This window comes from Ambystoma mexicanum, chromosome 8, assembly GCF_040938575.1.
Source record: "Ambystoma mexicanum isolate Mex_15411 chromosome 8, UKY_AmexF1_1, whole genome shotgun sequence".
Lineage (NCBI taxonomy): Eukaryota > Metazoa > Chordata > Amphibia > Caudata > Ambystomatidae > Ambystoma > Ambystoma mexicanum.
The window spans coordinates 1,522,327,754-1,522,342,921 of record NC_090929.1 but is presented as its reverse complement, the minus strand read 5'-3'; the positions used below and the strand labels follow the sequence as shown (position 1 = coordinate 1,522,342,921).

The following is a 15,168-nucleotide window of genomic DNA, read 5'->3' as shown; positions in this document are numbered from 1 at the left end:
GTCTACTTGCGTTTCAGCTTCTGTACAATCACTGAACGGTCGCATTTCTATAGCATTTCGCATGCATGCAATCTTCTTTTCTGTATATTAAAGTTTACTCAATTCTTAGCTTCATCATCAGTTTCCACAAGATCCATAAATTCTCTTCAGCCAGTATTCTCAGTGTGTCACGCTCTTCTCTTGTGACATCACTGGCTTCTCTTTCACTCTTTTTCATATTCCTTCAGGGAGTTCTTCCCTCAGATTGTTGTCTCTTCGGGGATACATTCGATAGGGTTTTCTCTGAGGATACCTTTTCTCAAACACTTGCTGCGGAATTGGCACAACTGCTGGTGTCAAACTTGGCGCAGTGTCCGACTTCCAACTTATAGGAGGTGCAGGGGGCGCATTTGCTGCAGAGGCATGCAGATGCTCCTCCACAACCTTGTTTTTGCAAAAAGGACACATTCAACGTTCATTCCCATTACTCCACCCTGCCGTGAAGAATCCAAAATATTATGGTTACGCAGAAACCTTTTTGTAGCCAAAAGAATGATTTTGCTGGTTTTGAAGACCAGTAAAAAAGCAAATGTAGAGCCCCAGCTTCAAGAACTGTGAGTAGAAAGTGAATAACAGCGGCCCCAGTTGGATGGCTACCGTTGCATCTGGATGTTAGTCAGATTTTCTTTACTGCCGCCTCCTTTTTCTGTTTTTCATGTCTCTCGTGTTCCTCGTTGCTTTTTCTGGACGAGTTTATCTGTTGAAGTCCTTGCAGTATACATTGAGAAGGATGACAAGTATTGGATTGCTCATAACGTCTGCTCTAGGTTTTGGTTTACGCTCAAGGATTTGATTTTACCTTAATGATATTTTCTAAACATCATGCTGTACTCTTGTTACAGTTAGCTAAAAGGAATGCAATGCTATTTAAATAAAAAATATGAATTTACCTTACTGGTATTTAACTCATCAACAAAGTCCAATCACACACTGAAACCACCGACTGAATAATTTAAAAGTTAAAAACATGCATTGTTCCAAAAACAAAAATAGGAAACTTGGCCCAAGAGTGCTCTTGGACAGAAAGATGCTTTAGGATCCTCTTTAAAATGAAAATTAGGAAAGCAGGTGCTTGGTCACTGCGACCTTACACACCCTTGATTTCTGCTGAATGGTCATCAAAGGTGGCTAAACATGTTAAGAGCAGTAGCAGCTGGCGTAGTAAGGGTAACAGCACAGCACACTCGGCCATTTGAGATAGTCATTTAACCATCTTTTAAGGAGTACCGGGCTGTTCATAAACAATTCAAATATCACCAAAAGGAAAATGGAAGTGAAGGTCCCAAGTGTTAGGTGGGACCCTCCTGTGTGTGCGTTGCCCCTTCAAGGGGATGTGTTTTCCTCACGTGTATGGCCCCTTTAAGATGGGCCATGACTGTGTCATGGCCCCAGCTAATAAAAGGAGCCCCTGCAGGCACGTGAGACAGAACGGCTGCAGACTCCATGAGAGGTTGGTCTGAGTCCGTGTCTCCTTTACTGATGTAGGCCGGAGGCCTACCCGTGGAGGCACAGGCCTGCAGGTCCTGTTGCCATGGGACCCCTTTGCCAGGACGGTGGCCTAGGTCCGCATGGTCAGGAGCCTGGCAGGCTGTGCCCCCACCCCGATGGCGCTGGTGTCCCATAGCGCCGCAGGGCCTGCCGGATGGACATGGCAGGCCCCAAACTCCCACAGGCGCTGGGCCTGTTTAGGGCTGTGAGGAAGCAGCACCCCGGGGTCGCCTGCCGGATGTACATTGCAGGCGACCCCCAACATTGGCGACGAGGACGTGTCCACGTGGCCCCCCCCCCGCTGCCAGTGAGTGGTTTGGGGGGGGGAAGAGGAACATTCGACCCCACCGCGGGTCCAGCGTGGCCTGCGCCTCACTGCCGCTGCGTGGGCGGTGTGGGCCCGGGCTGCCCCGCGGTGGGACGCACTCCCTGCGGTGTTCACCGCAAAGAAGCAAGGAGGAGGCGCTGAGGCCCCCCCACCCGTGTGCCGGGGAGGAGCGGCGGACATCGCCGGATAATTTGGGTGCGGGCCTATTCCCAGCAGGGCCCGCAAAGGAGTCGCAGATGGAGCTGCCTTCCCCAACCATGTGGGGGAGGCTTGGTCCGCGGCGTCGGCCGCACGAAGATGCAAAGACAAGCGGCATTTTGTCGCGTGCGAGGGAGACGGAGCCCCGCCCCGCCGCGAGCCGGAAACCCCACCATCAGGGCCCACGAAGAATGAGTGGTGCTCCGGGAACCGGAGCAGGAGGAAATGTCGGGCGGAGTGAAGGTGGCTGCCCACCTTTTTCCCGCGGGTGAAGAATGACCGCCGGGAAGGATGTCTATCCCCGCCTCCCCCGCTGGGGCCGCGGCGGTGAGGTGAGCTGCCTGCCCCTCCCCCACCCACGTGGCACGCTGTGCTGGCGCTGCGGGTGTGGCCCCGGATGCACCAGAGGAGGGAATGGTGCATCCACGGTCGCAGCCGCAAGGAGAATGAGCGGCACACCATCGCCGCGGGGAGGGGATATGCCCTGCATGTCTCCGCCCTGGCCGCGGCCCTCTGAGGAGGGTGCTCGTGCGGCCGGGGGCGGCGGAGCATGCCTACACCTTGTCGTGGGTGGGGAGGCTGTGCCCCAAAAAGGGACAATTGAGCCGCCGCGGCCATGAGGCTGTGCCCCCCACCCCCAATCGAGACCTAATGGGCGGCATCTGCCGCGATGTGAGAGGCCGCGCCCCCCAAGAAGAGCTGGGGCGCCCGCTGCCCTAAGGAAGATGTCAGACAGCCGATGCCGCCAGCAGCCCCCAAGAACAACTGGGGCGCCTGCTGCCCCCACGGAAGGAGGTGCTGGTGGCGATGCCACAAATTAATAAAGAACTCTCCACCTGGGGAGAGGATCCAACCCACACCCTAACAGTGTCCGCCGCACTCAAGTATCATCCGCAGTCGGAGCCCCCGTAGTGATCCCGGGCTGCGGGCGGTGTGTGTGGCGGCGTTGAGGAAGATCAGAAAGGGGAGGAAGAAGGTATGCCCCCTGCTAGATCGAGCACCACTGAAGCAAGGCCCGGGGTACGTGGCGGTGACGAGAGAACTAGAATGCTAGGCCCTGCCGGAGCGGAAGCAGTTCCAGCTGCCCGGGCCATGTGGTGGTGAACGAATGGCATGGTGCCCCACTTCAGAGCGTCATTGGGGAGAGCCCCTGCCTGTCTTCGGGCCCGGCGGTGGGCGCATCTGGAGGGTGCTTGGTTCTGGGGCAGGGCCGCAGTGCTCAGGGATGGGCAGACTGAACACCTGCCGGACCCCCAGCATGATATCGGGCCCGGCGGTGAAGGAAAAGGCGTGCTCCAGCATGAAGAGGCACCTGTGGGTGCATGGCATGATCCTGGGCGACCACCAGTGGGATCTTGGCCACAGTCGGTGACCATCATGAGGGCCAGAGCACACAAACAAAGATGGGCAAATGCGACATCCCTGCCCTGCAGGGCGCAGACTTGAGGTGGTGCCTGGGGAGGGCCGTGCTGCCCAAAGTACCCCAAGGAAGATCTCGCGCCGGGCAAGGGCAGTAAGAATCAAGAGCCCCGCGAGGTCCCAAGATGCCGGGTGGCGATCGAGGTAGCGGCTCTGGGACAGAGGTGCCCCAGCAGCTAGTCCCACGGCGCGGCCCGCTCTGAGCACATGGGACACGTAACAGAGCTGCAGCGCCGGTGCCCACAGAGCCGCAATGCCTCTACCGGAGGGCCTCCACTCTCATGTTCATGGAGGTGTCAGGCCAGGACGTTGGAGCGATCGGTGCACTGTACACCGGACTAACAGTGCCCTCCAGGAGGTGCTACATGGGACAGGAGACATTCTGTACTACCGGGCCCTCCGTAAAACCGGGTATCCTTGCCCACATTCGGTGCCAGTGTGGTCCAGCGGGGGATGTGGCACTGGCAGGGCAGGAAGAGGAAAAGACCCTCCAGGACCGGGGAAGAGGCGTGATGCGCAATTTCAAACCAGAGGTGGCAGCCAGACAAGACCTGGCACTACGCTACAGTGAGTGGAAAGGAGGGTCAATCAGCAGAGGAGTGATCATCTCCCGGATCAACGCCATCGAACACAAGCGATTCTGCTCGACATATTAGTAGCCCGGACTGTCCGCTACTGGGAACACCCTGGCTGCCTGCTGCTAATGACACTCTGCGTGCGATGCCATCGAAGGGGCAAGCTCAATGGGGTTTGGTGAAGACACCGGCCGGATCCCCGAGTTCAATCGACACCTGGGGTGTGAACAATTGACCAGGCAGCTCTGGGCCCTAAATCCAAGACTCAGTGCATCAGTCGAGAAATGGGTTGCAGCTCATCATAAGTGCTTGTGCGCCCTGCTGTGCCCCTTGGAGGAAAGAGATGTGCCAGATCAGGGGAGCATCGCCAACAAAAAGGGGTGAGTGCTGCCATGTCACTCCGCACTCGATCGACACCACAGTAATCTGTCAACAGCACATGAGCAGCCTGGATGCCCTGTGACCTGCGTCTCGCTACTCTGCTCTGAACGTCAAGTGACTATGCCGATGTGGCCCCTGGTACCCGCCGGGTGCGGCTTTGCCGGTCGTGAACTATACCATCAATGGACCTGAACTCGGGAAGTGACTCCTGAACGGACGCTGCTGGGAAATGGACGGGTCTCCTGCTGCCTCGCGATTGTTTAAAGAGGACTCAATATTCTTGTGTTGTGATGCTGTTGACCTGCATAGGAACTACATGTTTTAAGTGGTCTCAGTAAAGAATAATAAGGTGAGGCTGTGATCCCACAGTTGCGAGGTGTGCATGTAATACCAACCGCCAACCACGGCGTTTGTTTCTATGTTACCGTTCAGAGCCCCAGGTTAATAAAGGGTTTTGCAAACTGTGGCGGAAAGGCCGGTGGTCCTCTGGCAGCCCACCTGCCACGGCTGTCACCGGTTGAGGGTGTTTAGAAATGGGACAATATATGTTAAGTCTGTAATTAGTAGGCGTTAGGTCTTTAATTGTTTGAGCAAGCAAAGTATGTGGTGGTGGAATATCTTATTATTTTGTCTACCCCACAAGTTCTAAACCGACAAGAATGTCATTGTTTTATAACAGGTGGGATGCCTGTGTGTTTCAACATTTGTTTGTTTTTGTTCGTTATGAAAAAGGAGGAGTGTTAGGTGGGACCCTCCTGTGTGTGCGTTGCCCCTTTAAGGGGATGTGTTTTCCTCACGTGTATGGCCCCTTTAAGATGGGCCATGACTGTGTCATGGCCCAAGCTAATAAAAGGAGCCCGTGCAGGCACGTGAGACAGAACGGCTGCAGACTCCATGAGAGGTTGGTCTGAGTCCGTGTCTCCTTTACTGATGTAGGCCGGAGGCCTACCCGTGGAGGCACAGGCCTGCAGGTCCTGTTGCCATGGGACCCCTTTGCCAGGACGGTGGCCTAGGTCCGCATGGTCAGGAGCCTGGCAGGCTGTGCCCCCACCCCGATGGCGCTGGTGTCCCATAGCGCCGCGGGGCCTGCCGGATGGACATGGCAGGCCCCAAACTCCCACAGGCGCTGGGCCTGTTTAGGGCTGTGAGGAAGCAGCACCCCGGGGTCGCCTGCCGGATGTACATTGCAGGCGACCCCCAACACCAAGCAACACTAAACTAACAACGTGTGTAGAGAGAAAGCTGCACGAGGTACAGATTAAATGCGCTTTGCATCGGCTGCATCGTGTTTAACCATCCCCTAAAGTAAAGGCACTCTTAAAATACAGTATTAAATCCGAGGATAAAAAGGTCTCAAGTTATGAGCACATTTTGTGCCCGGCTGTATGATTAAATGTATTTCTTGACATAACGATTAAGCAGCAAATACTCGCACACAAATACGTTGAACACAAACAAAGAATGCTTAGCAACAGGCCTTCAGGAATCAAGTAGCAGACATGCCGAGAAATCAAGGCTTTTTATAAATAATCCGCGAGACAGGATTTAGGGAAGGCGAGCTGTGGGACAAAAATGCAAATCGCAGATTGGTATTTGAGCTACACAAAAACTATTCTTAATAAACAGGAAGCTATGAGCAGAAAATGGATTTCACCAGCATTTGCACGCTCCCAAAACGCCTGCTTCCGGCAGAGATGCAAGCAACAACGCCTACGGTTAATAGTCTGTAGACGTGCGTTCGCTTGTTTATTTCGGAATACAATTCCATAGAACTCACATGGCAACAGTTCATATACAAAGAATACAGATTCAATTATGCCAAAAACATAATAAAATGGATTAGAGGTACTTTGTACAGAGTTACATGGTAAAGTTAAAATCGTTCAGAAATGTAAGTAAATTATGCTCATACATTGGTACTCCTTATTTTCATACCTGTTTGAGGTGCAATAATAATGCCCATCCTAACAATGGCGTATCAACATTAAATAACTAATAAAGCGCCAGCTGACACTGTCTGAAGCCAGCATTCCTTAGGATGGGTAATATTGTTCTTGATCTTGCCTGGCGATATGCCGTACAAAATGGAGTAGATATTCACATGGAGAAGAACACATTAGCACCCTGGTGGGAAAAGCAACCAATTAGGTTGCTCGGATCGCTGGCTGAATCCCATGATCTCAGCCCACGTTGCGAGCAGCCAGAAGGCTGCCTCTCTAACCCCCCCCCGCAACCTATCTTCCCCCACCCTCTCATTCCTTCTCCTCGGGTGTCCGGTCCCTTCCCACCCTCCAGCACTGCTTAGCTGATTCGTGAAGTGTTAGAATGGATTTCTAAACTCTGGCCTGGTGGACAGATGTTTGGGAGGCCACGCTTGTTATAGTGAACAGGGAGCAACTTCTGTGAGTTAGCCAAACAAATCAAGTTCGCACGGAGAGAGGCCAAGGATAAATCTCAGGAGAGGTGAAAGGGGTCAGGGGTCCACAATGAGTCCACACAGTGGACAGAATGCCCTGGGTTTTTGAGATGAAGTGAAAAGCCAGGGCCGAGCAAAGGGCCTGGGAGGGGACAGGAGAAGTAGAGACTGCAGCAGGATTGGCCAACTTGGTTGAGTCTGTCCCTTGCATTTGCTACTTGTCTCGGCATGTGCAGGCCTTCCGCTATGTGAACACAGGACCAGCAAAAGGAAACCAGAGTCGCTTCTTAAAGAGGACCATTGTGGTTGGTTGCAAAGAAGGAAATACCTTTAGAGGGTCACCATTGTGGCCCACGGACTTTAAGTGAGTCTGGCCTGACTCCAAGCTATGGCAGTTTTACAAATGGGTATACTGTAGTTCTTTTGGGGCCGAACCAGGGAGGGTACATGAGGGCCCAGGAGGAGTACAATATGCCCTCAAACAACAGCCATTCGACAACTGGATCTTTAGGCTCCCAGATGAGCCAGCAGGCCACTGCTGCCCAAGGGTCACTTGACAGGTTTGTGGGCAACATCCGAGTATCAGTCTGGGACGCTATCCAGTGACCCTCCTGGCACACCTGGTGGCCCCTGTGTCACCAATAGGGTGCCTGGGGCTCCTGGGCGTTTGCCAGGCCCAGTGGCCACTCTCTATGATGAAGTAGTGCCTGGGGCAAGCCCAAAGGACTTAGCCCTGGACAAGTAGACACTGGCTATAGCAAGTGATTCTGAAGAACTGCAATGGGGCAAAATTGCCACTGTGCCAAGCAGCAGGGCAAGCCCAGTGACCTCTTTGGATGGCTTGACGAGGCATGGGGTATGGCCAAAGGCAATGGCCTGCAGGCCAGTAGTGGGTGAAAAGTGGTCATGGGCCTCGTCATATGCCAGACCCGAAGATAAACATCAGGTCACTTGGAGGAGCCCAGGGAATGGCTGCACACCATAGCAAATGGTTTGGGAACTCATAAGGGGGGCCAGTGGATTCTTTGGGTGGCTTATGAGGGCTTGATGCACGGTCAAAGGCCATGGACCGCTAATATGGCTTGTGCCCTGTGCATATCTTCAGCTAAGGATGGTGAGATGCAATGGATAGTGAGCCCATCTGATTGCATGGCAATCCCACAGCAAGTCCAAAGGAACAGCTCAAGTCAAAGTAGCCCTTGGGCATGGCAGCCAGTTTATTGGGTGATGGGGAGGGAGCATTTCTAGGCATGGGTCCTGTATCTGTCAGCAGGCAATGTCCAATGGGTACATGGGTTGGCTCTGGTGTTCCCGGAGCAGGACTCGATGCCAACTATGGCAAAGATACCACTAGGCATGGCCACAAGTTATAGCCAACTGGCTTATCGATGGCTCGTAGGTTCCCGTGTCAGGGACAAAGATATAGTGCCTCATGGGTGCCTGGGGCACGGTCAAATGCACTGCCCGGGTCAAAGTGGCCATTGGGCATGGTCACAGGTCATTTCCAGTGTGCCTATTGGGTGGCTTGAGGTGCCCGGAACAGGTATGAATATTACCACTGGGTACAGTTGCATGATCAGTTGGACCATCGAGTGACTCAGGGTGCTGGGCACAGGGTGAAGGGTCCGGCAGAGACATGCCCATCAGGTGCATCGGTGCCTCTGAAGGTGCAATTATCCATCAACGGAGGGTTCCTTAGAATTTGAGGTGAAACAGAGCCCAAAGAATCAAAAGAAATTCCTGATCCCTGAGCTTGCAGTTGTCCTCTACATAATACTTGCAATCTCCTATTACGATAATACCTGAACATTAAGTAACAATATCTCAGAGAAACGATGTTGCCCACGGGTATGGTGCAAGCTTTGGTGAAACAAGTTACTTTTAAAGGGCCAATGCTAGGTGCCTCACTAAGTAGTAGATCCGGAATAGACTGAACGTTTCTTTTTAGCTAAACATGCATTACGTAGACACACCTTCAGGTACTTCATTAGTACAATTGTTCCTGACCTTGAATGAATGTTACACGTCCTCTAGATGAGCAATCAGGTTTCAGTCTTGCTAATAAGAATGCCAATATATACTTTGGGCATCATTTAGACAAAGAAATGATGTAGGACGAGAGGTTGTCAGAAACAAGGTTGTATTTGAACACAAATGCAATACAACATGGATATAAGTCACCCAAGCCTGGACAGATGTGCCCTTTGGATGCACCATTCTGGCACCTCAATATTAGTACTTATGATAACAGGTGCCCAGTGGCTAGGTCCAGGGCAGCCACCAAGCCTAGAGAGGCGGTGGGATGCCCTGCCACAGCATTGTCTGAAGCAGGTTAGGCCAGGAAGTGTGACACAATCCTGGGGGTGATATTTCTGAGCAGCAAAACAACGGTGAAGTGGAAGCACTGTTAGTGATAACAGGCCCCCAAGGTGAAGCGCGGAGATAGACGATGAGGGGGCATGGCCAGCCACTAAGGACATGGAGGGAGGAATGCATTATCCCTGGACATTCAGGAGCCCAGAAGGCCCATCCCAGCCACAGAAATGGTTTTCGTAGTAAGGAAGGCAATAGTGAACCTGCAGCAGTGTCATTGACTACAGGCACCAGGGCTCCGGTCCATTGATGTTGTAAAAAGGAGCATGCCCAGCTGCCAGGACCCAGCAAGAAGGACACCGACCTACAGCATCTTCTCCAGCAATAACCAATGATGTGAAGCAGAACATCAAAAGAAGCACAGCTGTAGTGCGTACATATTAAAGAAGTACGATATGGAAACCATCTGAAAATTCTTACCTTCTGTGTTAGATCACTGGCTTCATTTATGTATCGGTCCCTCTCCTTTTCTAGTTGGTAGATAATGTTCCTCTGCTTTTGAGCTTCTTCTTTAAAGTTGTTGATCTCCTCTTCTAGGTTCTTCTTGGATTGCTCATGTAGCTTTACCAAATTGAGCTGCTTTTGGGTGGCTCCAGTAGCCTTGATCATATTCTATAAAGCAGGAGAAAACTACAATTAGCACAGTCACAAGGTGTCTCATTTATTACATAGTGAAATGCACAGCAAAATGTCCTATCACTTTTCAAATGCCTAAACCTTGTTCCTGTATTTGAGTGCCTCCCTTTCTACAGCAAAAATTAATGGGTATACAGACTATCCACCGAAATTATTTTTAATCAAGAGCTTTTTCACCTAAAAATGTTTAGTGAAAGACTTTTTCATCGAAAAAATCTTTTACAGACCTTTTTTTCATCGAATGTTAACTTTTTTTTAATGTCACATTGTTATTAAATATAACAATGTAACATTAAAAATGTTAAAGTATAATGTATTTTTGGGTGGGTTAAATGGTTACATTTTATTGTGAATGTTTGGAGTGTTTTTAAGGGTGGAAAACAGGGGTTTATGTGAACCCCCCAATAAAATAAAATAAAAAAAATAAAAAATTAATTCGGTATACAGGTTTACAGGAGTTGGGGGGACCCCCGACCCCAATAAAAATAAAAAGAATATTCAGTATACAGGTTTTCGGTATAACATTTTCGGTAAACACTTTTAGTTATGTGAATCTATATTAGGTAAATACGTTTTAAGTGAAAGAATTTCAATGAAAAATACTTTAGGTGTAAAGAATTCGGTGTAAAGACATGTAACCAAATTAATGTGGAGCCATTAATAAACAAGCCATAGACAAGCCAATAAGTCTGGCTTTGCAAATGTACAGGGTACTTTTTTTTGTAAACCTCCCACAGCACATGAAAAGCTTGCACTGAAAAAGTGCGCATTATTGTAGGTATGCCCTGTAAGAGAAAGCCCAGTGCTTCCACTTCAGAAGACCTGCCAGACTGGCAAAGTGCATGCTTGCTCTGCAGGCGTAATTTGCGCTCCCGACATCAAACAGGTCCAATGTGAATGGCCACGATTCCCGGTGTCTGGATTGCAGACCGGTGCTACTTTCTTCCTGAGAATCTTCTATTTTCACACAGGATAGATTGAGAAGGCTACGGTGGACAGGGTTAGGTGGATGGACACCATTTTTAGAATAAAAGAGGATCACTTTGACATTTTTTCAGAAAAAGTAAAATACATAACAATGAGGTCTGTATTGAAATTCTTGCATTCTTACAATACATATCACATGCTCCCTTAGCGGAAGTGATGCGTGACAACGCCCTGTAAGTATGTTTATAATAAAGTGCCTGCCTTCCCGCAGCTCAGCCTAGGACGACAACGTTGACACACACACACACCTCATTAAAATGATTGTTCAATTGATACAAGTGTCTGTAATAATGCAGGTCAACTGAAGGCAAGAAAGACGACACGCACAAGTAAAACGCATGCACACTGAATAAAAACAATCATTAACGGATCTGAAGGTGGAGGAGGTGACTGTTCTACTGTTGAAATGTCTGTTCAGAGCACTACGCCGACAAGAAAGTAGAGCTCCTTAATGGACGTTTTGTAAACCACAGCCCTCTCAGTGCTTAATTTGTGGGGGTGGTTGCCGGTCCCCAACACTGGCACTCTTTTTTGGGGACCGGAACATCATTGGGCGGCTGCCGCACGTGTAATTCCTTTGTTTGCACACTTAAACTAGTTTCATGATCATCATAAATCATTCTGCTGCTGCTCTCCTTGCAGGGAGATGGCTGGCTCCTGGCTGGCTGGGCCTACAGAGTACAACAACAACAACAACAACAACAACAGCCAATGAAAACCAACATTCTGTTGTTACTATGCAGTATCTGATACATTCTGTATAGTAACACAGAATGCTCAGTTTTCATTGGCTGTGTTGTTAACTTGTTGACTCCAGGCTCCAATCAGTGAAATTACATGATGACGTGAGTGTGTGGGGGTGGGTATCACGTGGGTCTGTTGTTGAGCAGAGGCAGGAGCACACTTGTTAAGGCGTGGTGAGGGTGAGACTCGTGTTCTGTTTGTGCTCCGCCTCCGCGTCCAGGCCTACTTGAGTTCCTCAGGGGCAGGCCAGGCCGCGCCACGCTTGCTGAACAACGCAGCGCCGCCGGCGGTAAGGTAAGTGAAGAAAGTGAACTTGTTGACTCAGACTGACTTTTTTCTATCTGTTCGGGCCAGCAATGCCGCTGCGTCTCCGCCTGCCGCAGTGAATGTACATGATGCTCAGTTCTGTGACATCCACGGCGGCAGGCCCTGCGCGCGTGCGCCATCCTATGACGGGGAGTGCAGTGCGACCGGCCCCCCGAACTTTGACCCCGGCCGCGGTGTCGTGAAATGCAATGCAGCATGCTGCATGCATTGCAGGCGCAGCAGTGTGTGTGCCACTGCCGCCCGCCCTGTGGCTGCCCTGCCTGCTCCGCAGCCAGGCTGGTGCCTGGCCCGAGTGCTGGAGTCCGACTCAGCAGCAGGCTGCGGCCCACGAGGCAAATGCGAGCAGGCCGCAGCCCGCGAGGAGAATGCGAGCGGGCCGGCGGCGGCGGCACTGGCTAATGGGATCATGACCTGCATGCATCAATATTGATGATGCAGATGATCCCATAGCCAGTGCGGCCGCCAGCCGCTGCCCGCAATAACAAGCCGAGCGTGAAGAAGTGCGTAAAGCGCCCCGCCCCCGCGGCAGCCTTGGTCTTTCCCCTCCTGGGAAACTGCAATGCTTTAAACCGGTGTGCTCGACTTTGTGAGGCTCAGCAGAGCCATCTGATCAGCAGTCCAACCAAATGCACAGTCAAGCTGGTGCTACGTGGGTAACATTGGGATCTGAAGCAATATGTATAGGTGGAGGCTGCACCACCCTCCTATTACCACACCTCCACCGTTGTGAGGCGGACTTACATTTCCATCCAGCACAAACTTCAAACTTCAATGTTGTACCCTTATAGTTGTCAGAGTACACAATTTGCATTATATGTTTACCTAATATGGGTCCAGAAAATGTATTAAATATCACTTTGGGAAAATACGTGTGGAGTGATTGTGCAACTGTTTTTATTTGATGATTGCTGCATAAATTAATTTACATTAATAGGCTCAATCTATAATAGTTATTAGGTTATTACATTAAGCAAGAGTGGAGAGTATTGTTATATTCTGGTTATTAATGTTTCCTATATGTTATACGTGATCAGTTGGTTGACAGGCTTACATGATAACTTCGCAAAGCCATAATGCTGCAACATTTTGAAGAGCATCCTTCTTTTAAGCCTGTAGAACAGATTATCTGTCAAAACAGACATCAGCCATAGCATCAGTGGTCTTCCAGCCCTTAGTTATTAATGTAGAGGTGCGCTTCCATTCGTATATTTCGATGAATCCAGATGGTGTTTTAGTACTAGAGTTTGGAGAACTGTGTTCAAATCTGTTTATTTATACCTTAGGAAATATCTGGCAGCAGGTATTTATCAGACCATCAAGACTGTAATTGGTAAACAGCCAATTATCTCATGAAGGTTCTAAATCAAGTGGTATTGTTGCTTTATTTTCTGCCCATAAATGTAGTAGAATTGGAAGGGCATATTTTATGAAAACTGCAGCCAAACGCTCAATTCAATGATCATACTGCTCTTCGAATCCTGGGACCAACCGGACCACCATGCGGGACTCTTGATTCACAAAGTGGACCTGCTTGCAGATGTAAGGTTAAGAAGGAAGCGCACCTGCTTCAAAACACTGCCCCCAAAAATGTGATATTATATTGATATCCAAATAAATACTGACTCCACCCCTCAGCCATTTTGGTGAAGGGTGGAGGAATAGGGCCAACACACCACCACACGGTTAATCGCTTCGAGTAAAGCACTGTAAAGAGTGGGTCACTTGGACGGCCATGTTGTATTCGCACCCCTATGTCCATACTAGGAATGGAAAATATGAATAGAAACGCTCACCCATGATCTTTTCTAGTATTGCCACTTTAAGGATAGCAGTAGTTTGAAATGGAAATAGCCTGTTGCGTGCGTTCCCCACACCTGGGCTGCGACAGGACAGACCAGGCTCAATTGAAGTGTTTTGCAAGGCAAGCCCACCCCACGGCACATCTCTTTTCTTAATTAGATATTAGCAATCTAATATGCTGCCCACATCCACTGTTGCTTTCGGGGAAGTAACAGCAGTTACGATCTAGCACTTTAAGAATAAAGATGTGTGCATCTGGCTCCAAATGTGTCCGCGCCTGATTGTGTGTAGCAGTTAGGCGGCTGTGTGGGTGCATAGCTCCAGGCAAATTAAGAGCTTGGGCAGGTTTACTGAGGGACCAGGTGTGCTGGGTTAGCAAGATAGCTCAGCGGGTTTAGCACTGGCATCTGCCAATCGAAGTTGGTTGGTATTTGCACCCACATGGAGAACATGTCTTTCATCCAGTTCGCAAGGGTGAACGTAATTAACTATTTGAAGAGTGGTTTGGCTTGGTTGCAAAAAATGCCAGCAAACACTGTAGTGGGGCAAACAATAAAACAGAACAATTACCATGTGAGCAGGGAGAGCCACCCCGTTACAATTTGCAATGGAGAATGGTTGTATAGCACCGCGCAACGTTGGCTGCCTTTCCCCAACCCCCTCAAACCCGCCCCCGTTAATTTTAAGTTAGAGCTTGGGTAAACTTTAAAGCATTATACTTTCTCAACCCATGTATGCCCTTCCCCATCCATCCCACTACTAGCCTGTGCCAGCAGTTGCTGCAGCGCCAAACATGTGACATGGAGCAGCAGCAGTGTGATGGGCTGCTGGTGGCCCGATCTAGGTAGGTCTAGCACTGAACTGGCGCGGGGCGCGCGTCCCCACTGCGGGGCAGCGCCGGTGGCGGGCCTGCACTGCGGGGCGGCACCCGGCATTATGGGGCCAATACTTTTTGGGCACTGGCACTTATTTTTTTTTACAAATTAAGCACTGAGCCCTCTTAACACTTGATGGAAACAATTCTAACTGAAAGGGAGTAAATGTTTCGCAATAAACTAGAAGTATGGTTAAAACAACATTTCACTCAAAACGTGTGCATACAAAATATAAACATTTGTGACGAACAGGCATTACCTCCACGTCCACTGTTCCTCGTCCCAGTATTTACTTCGTGAGGCCCCTGGCTCTGACACAGGACCTTCTTGCATTTCTTTTATTTCCTATAACTCCTCCCCTTAACCCACGTCATCCAGTTTAATTTTTTCTGCCTCCGGCAGGTTGGACTACTCCTGGCGCAGGGATCCGGGGAGCTACAGTTGCTGGCCCCCAGATGTGGCTGTGTGGCGGGGCCTCGTTCCTTCCAGGTGCGGCGTGCTCCCGGGCCCCCTGCGGGGCTTGGGTCCCGGTTGAGCAGGAAGCCTCCCCGGTTTCTTTGCCTGGCTCGAGGCCGGTGTGGA

General features: G+C 50.3%; 1 protein-coding gene across 1 annotated transcript in view; it reads right to left on the bottom strand.

Moving 5' to 3' along the window:
* The window catches only part of CFAP58 (cilia and flagella associated protein 58), a 938,919-nt gene that overhangs the window by 488,672 nt on the left and 435,079 nt on the right, over positions 1 to 15,168 (bottom strand). The window contains exon 9 of the mRNA XM_069611751.1: positions 9,638 to 9,829. Within this exon, the coding sequence (XP_069467852.1) occupies positions 9,638 to 9,829 (192 nt within the window). The remainder of the gene's footprint in view (positions 1 to 9,637; positions 9,830 to 15,168) is intronic.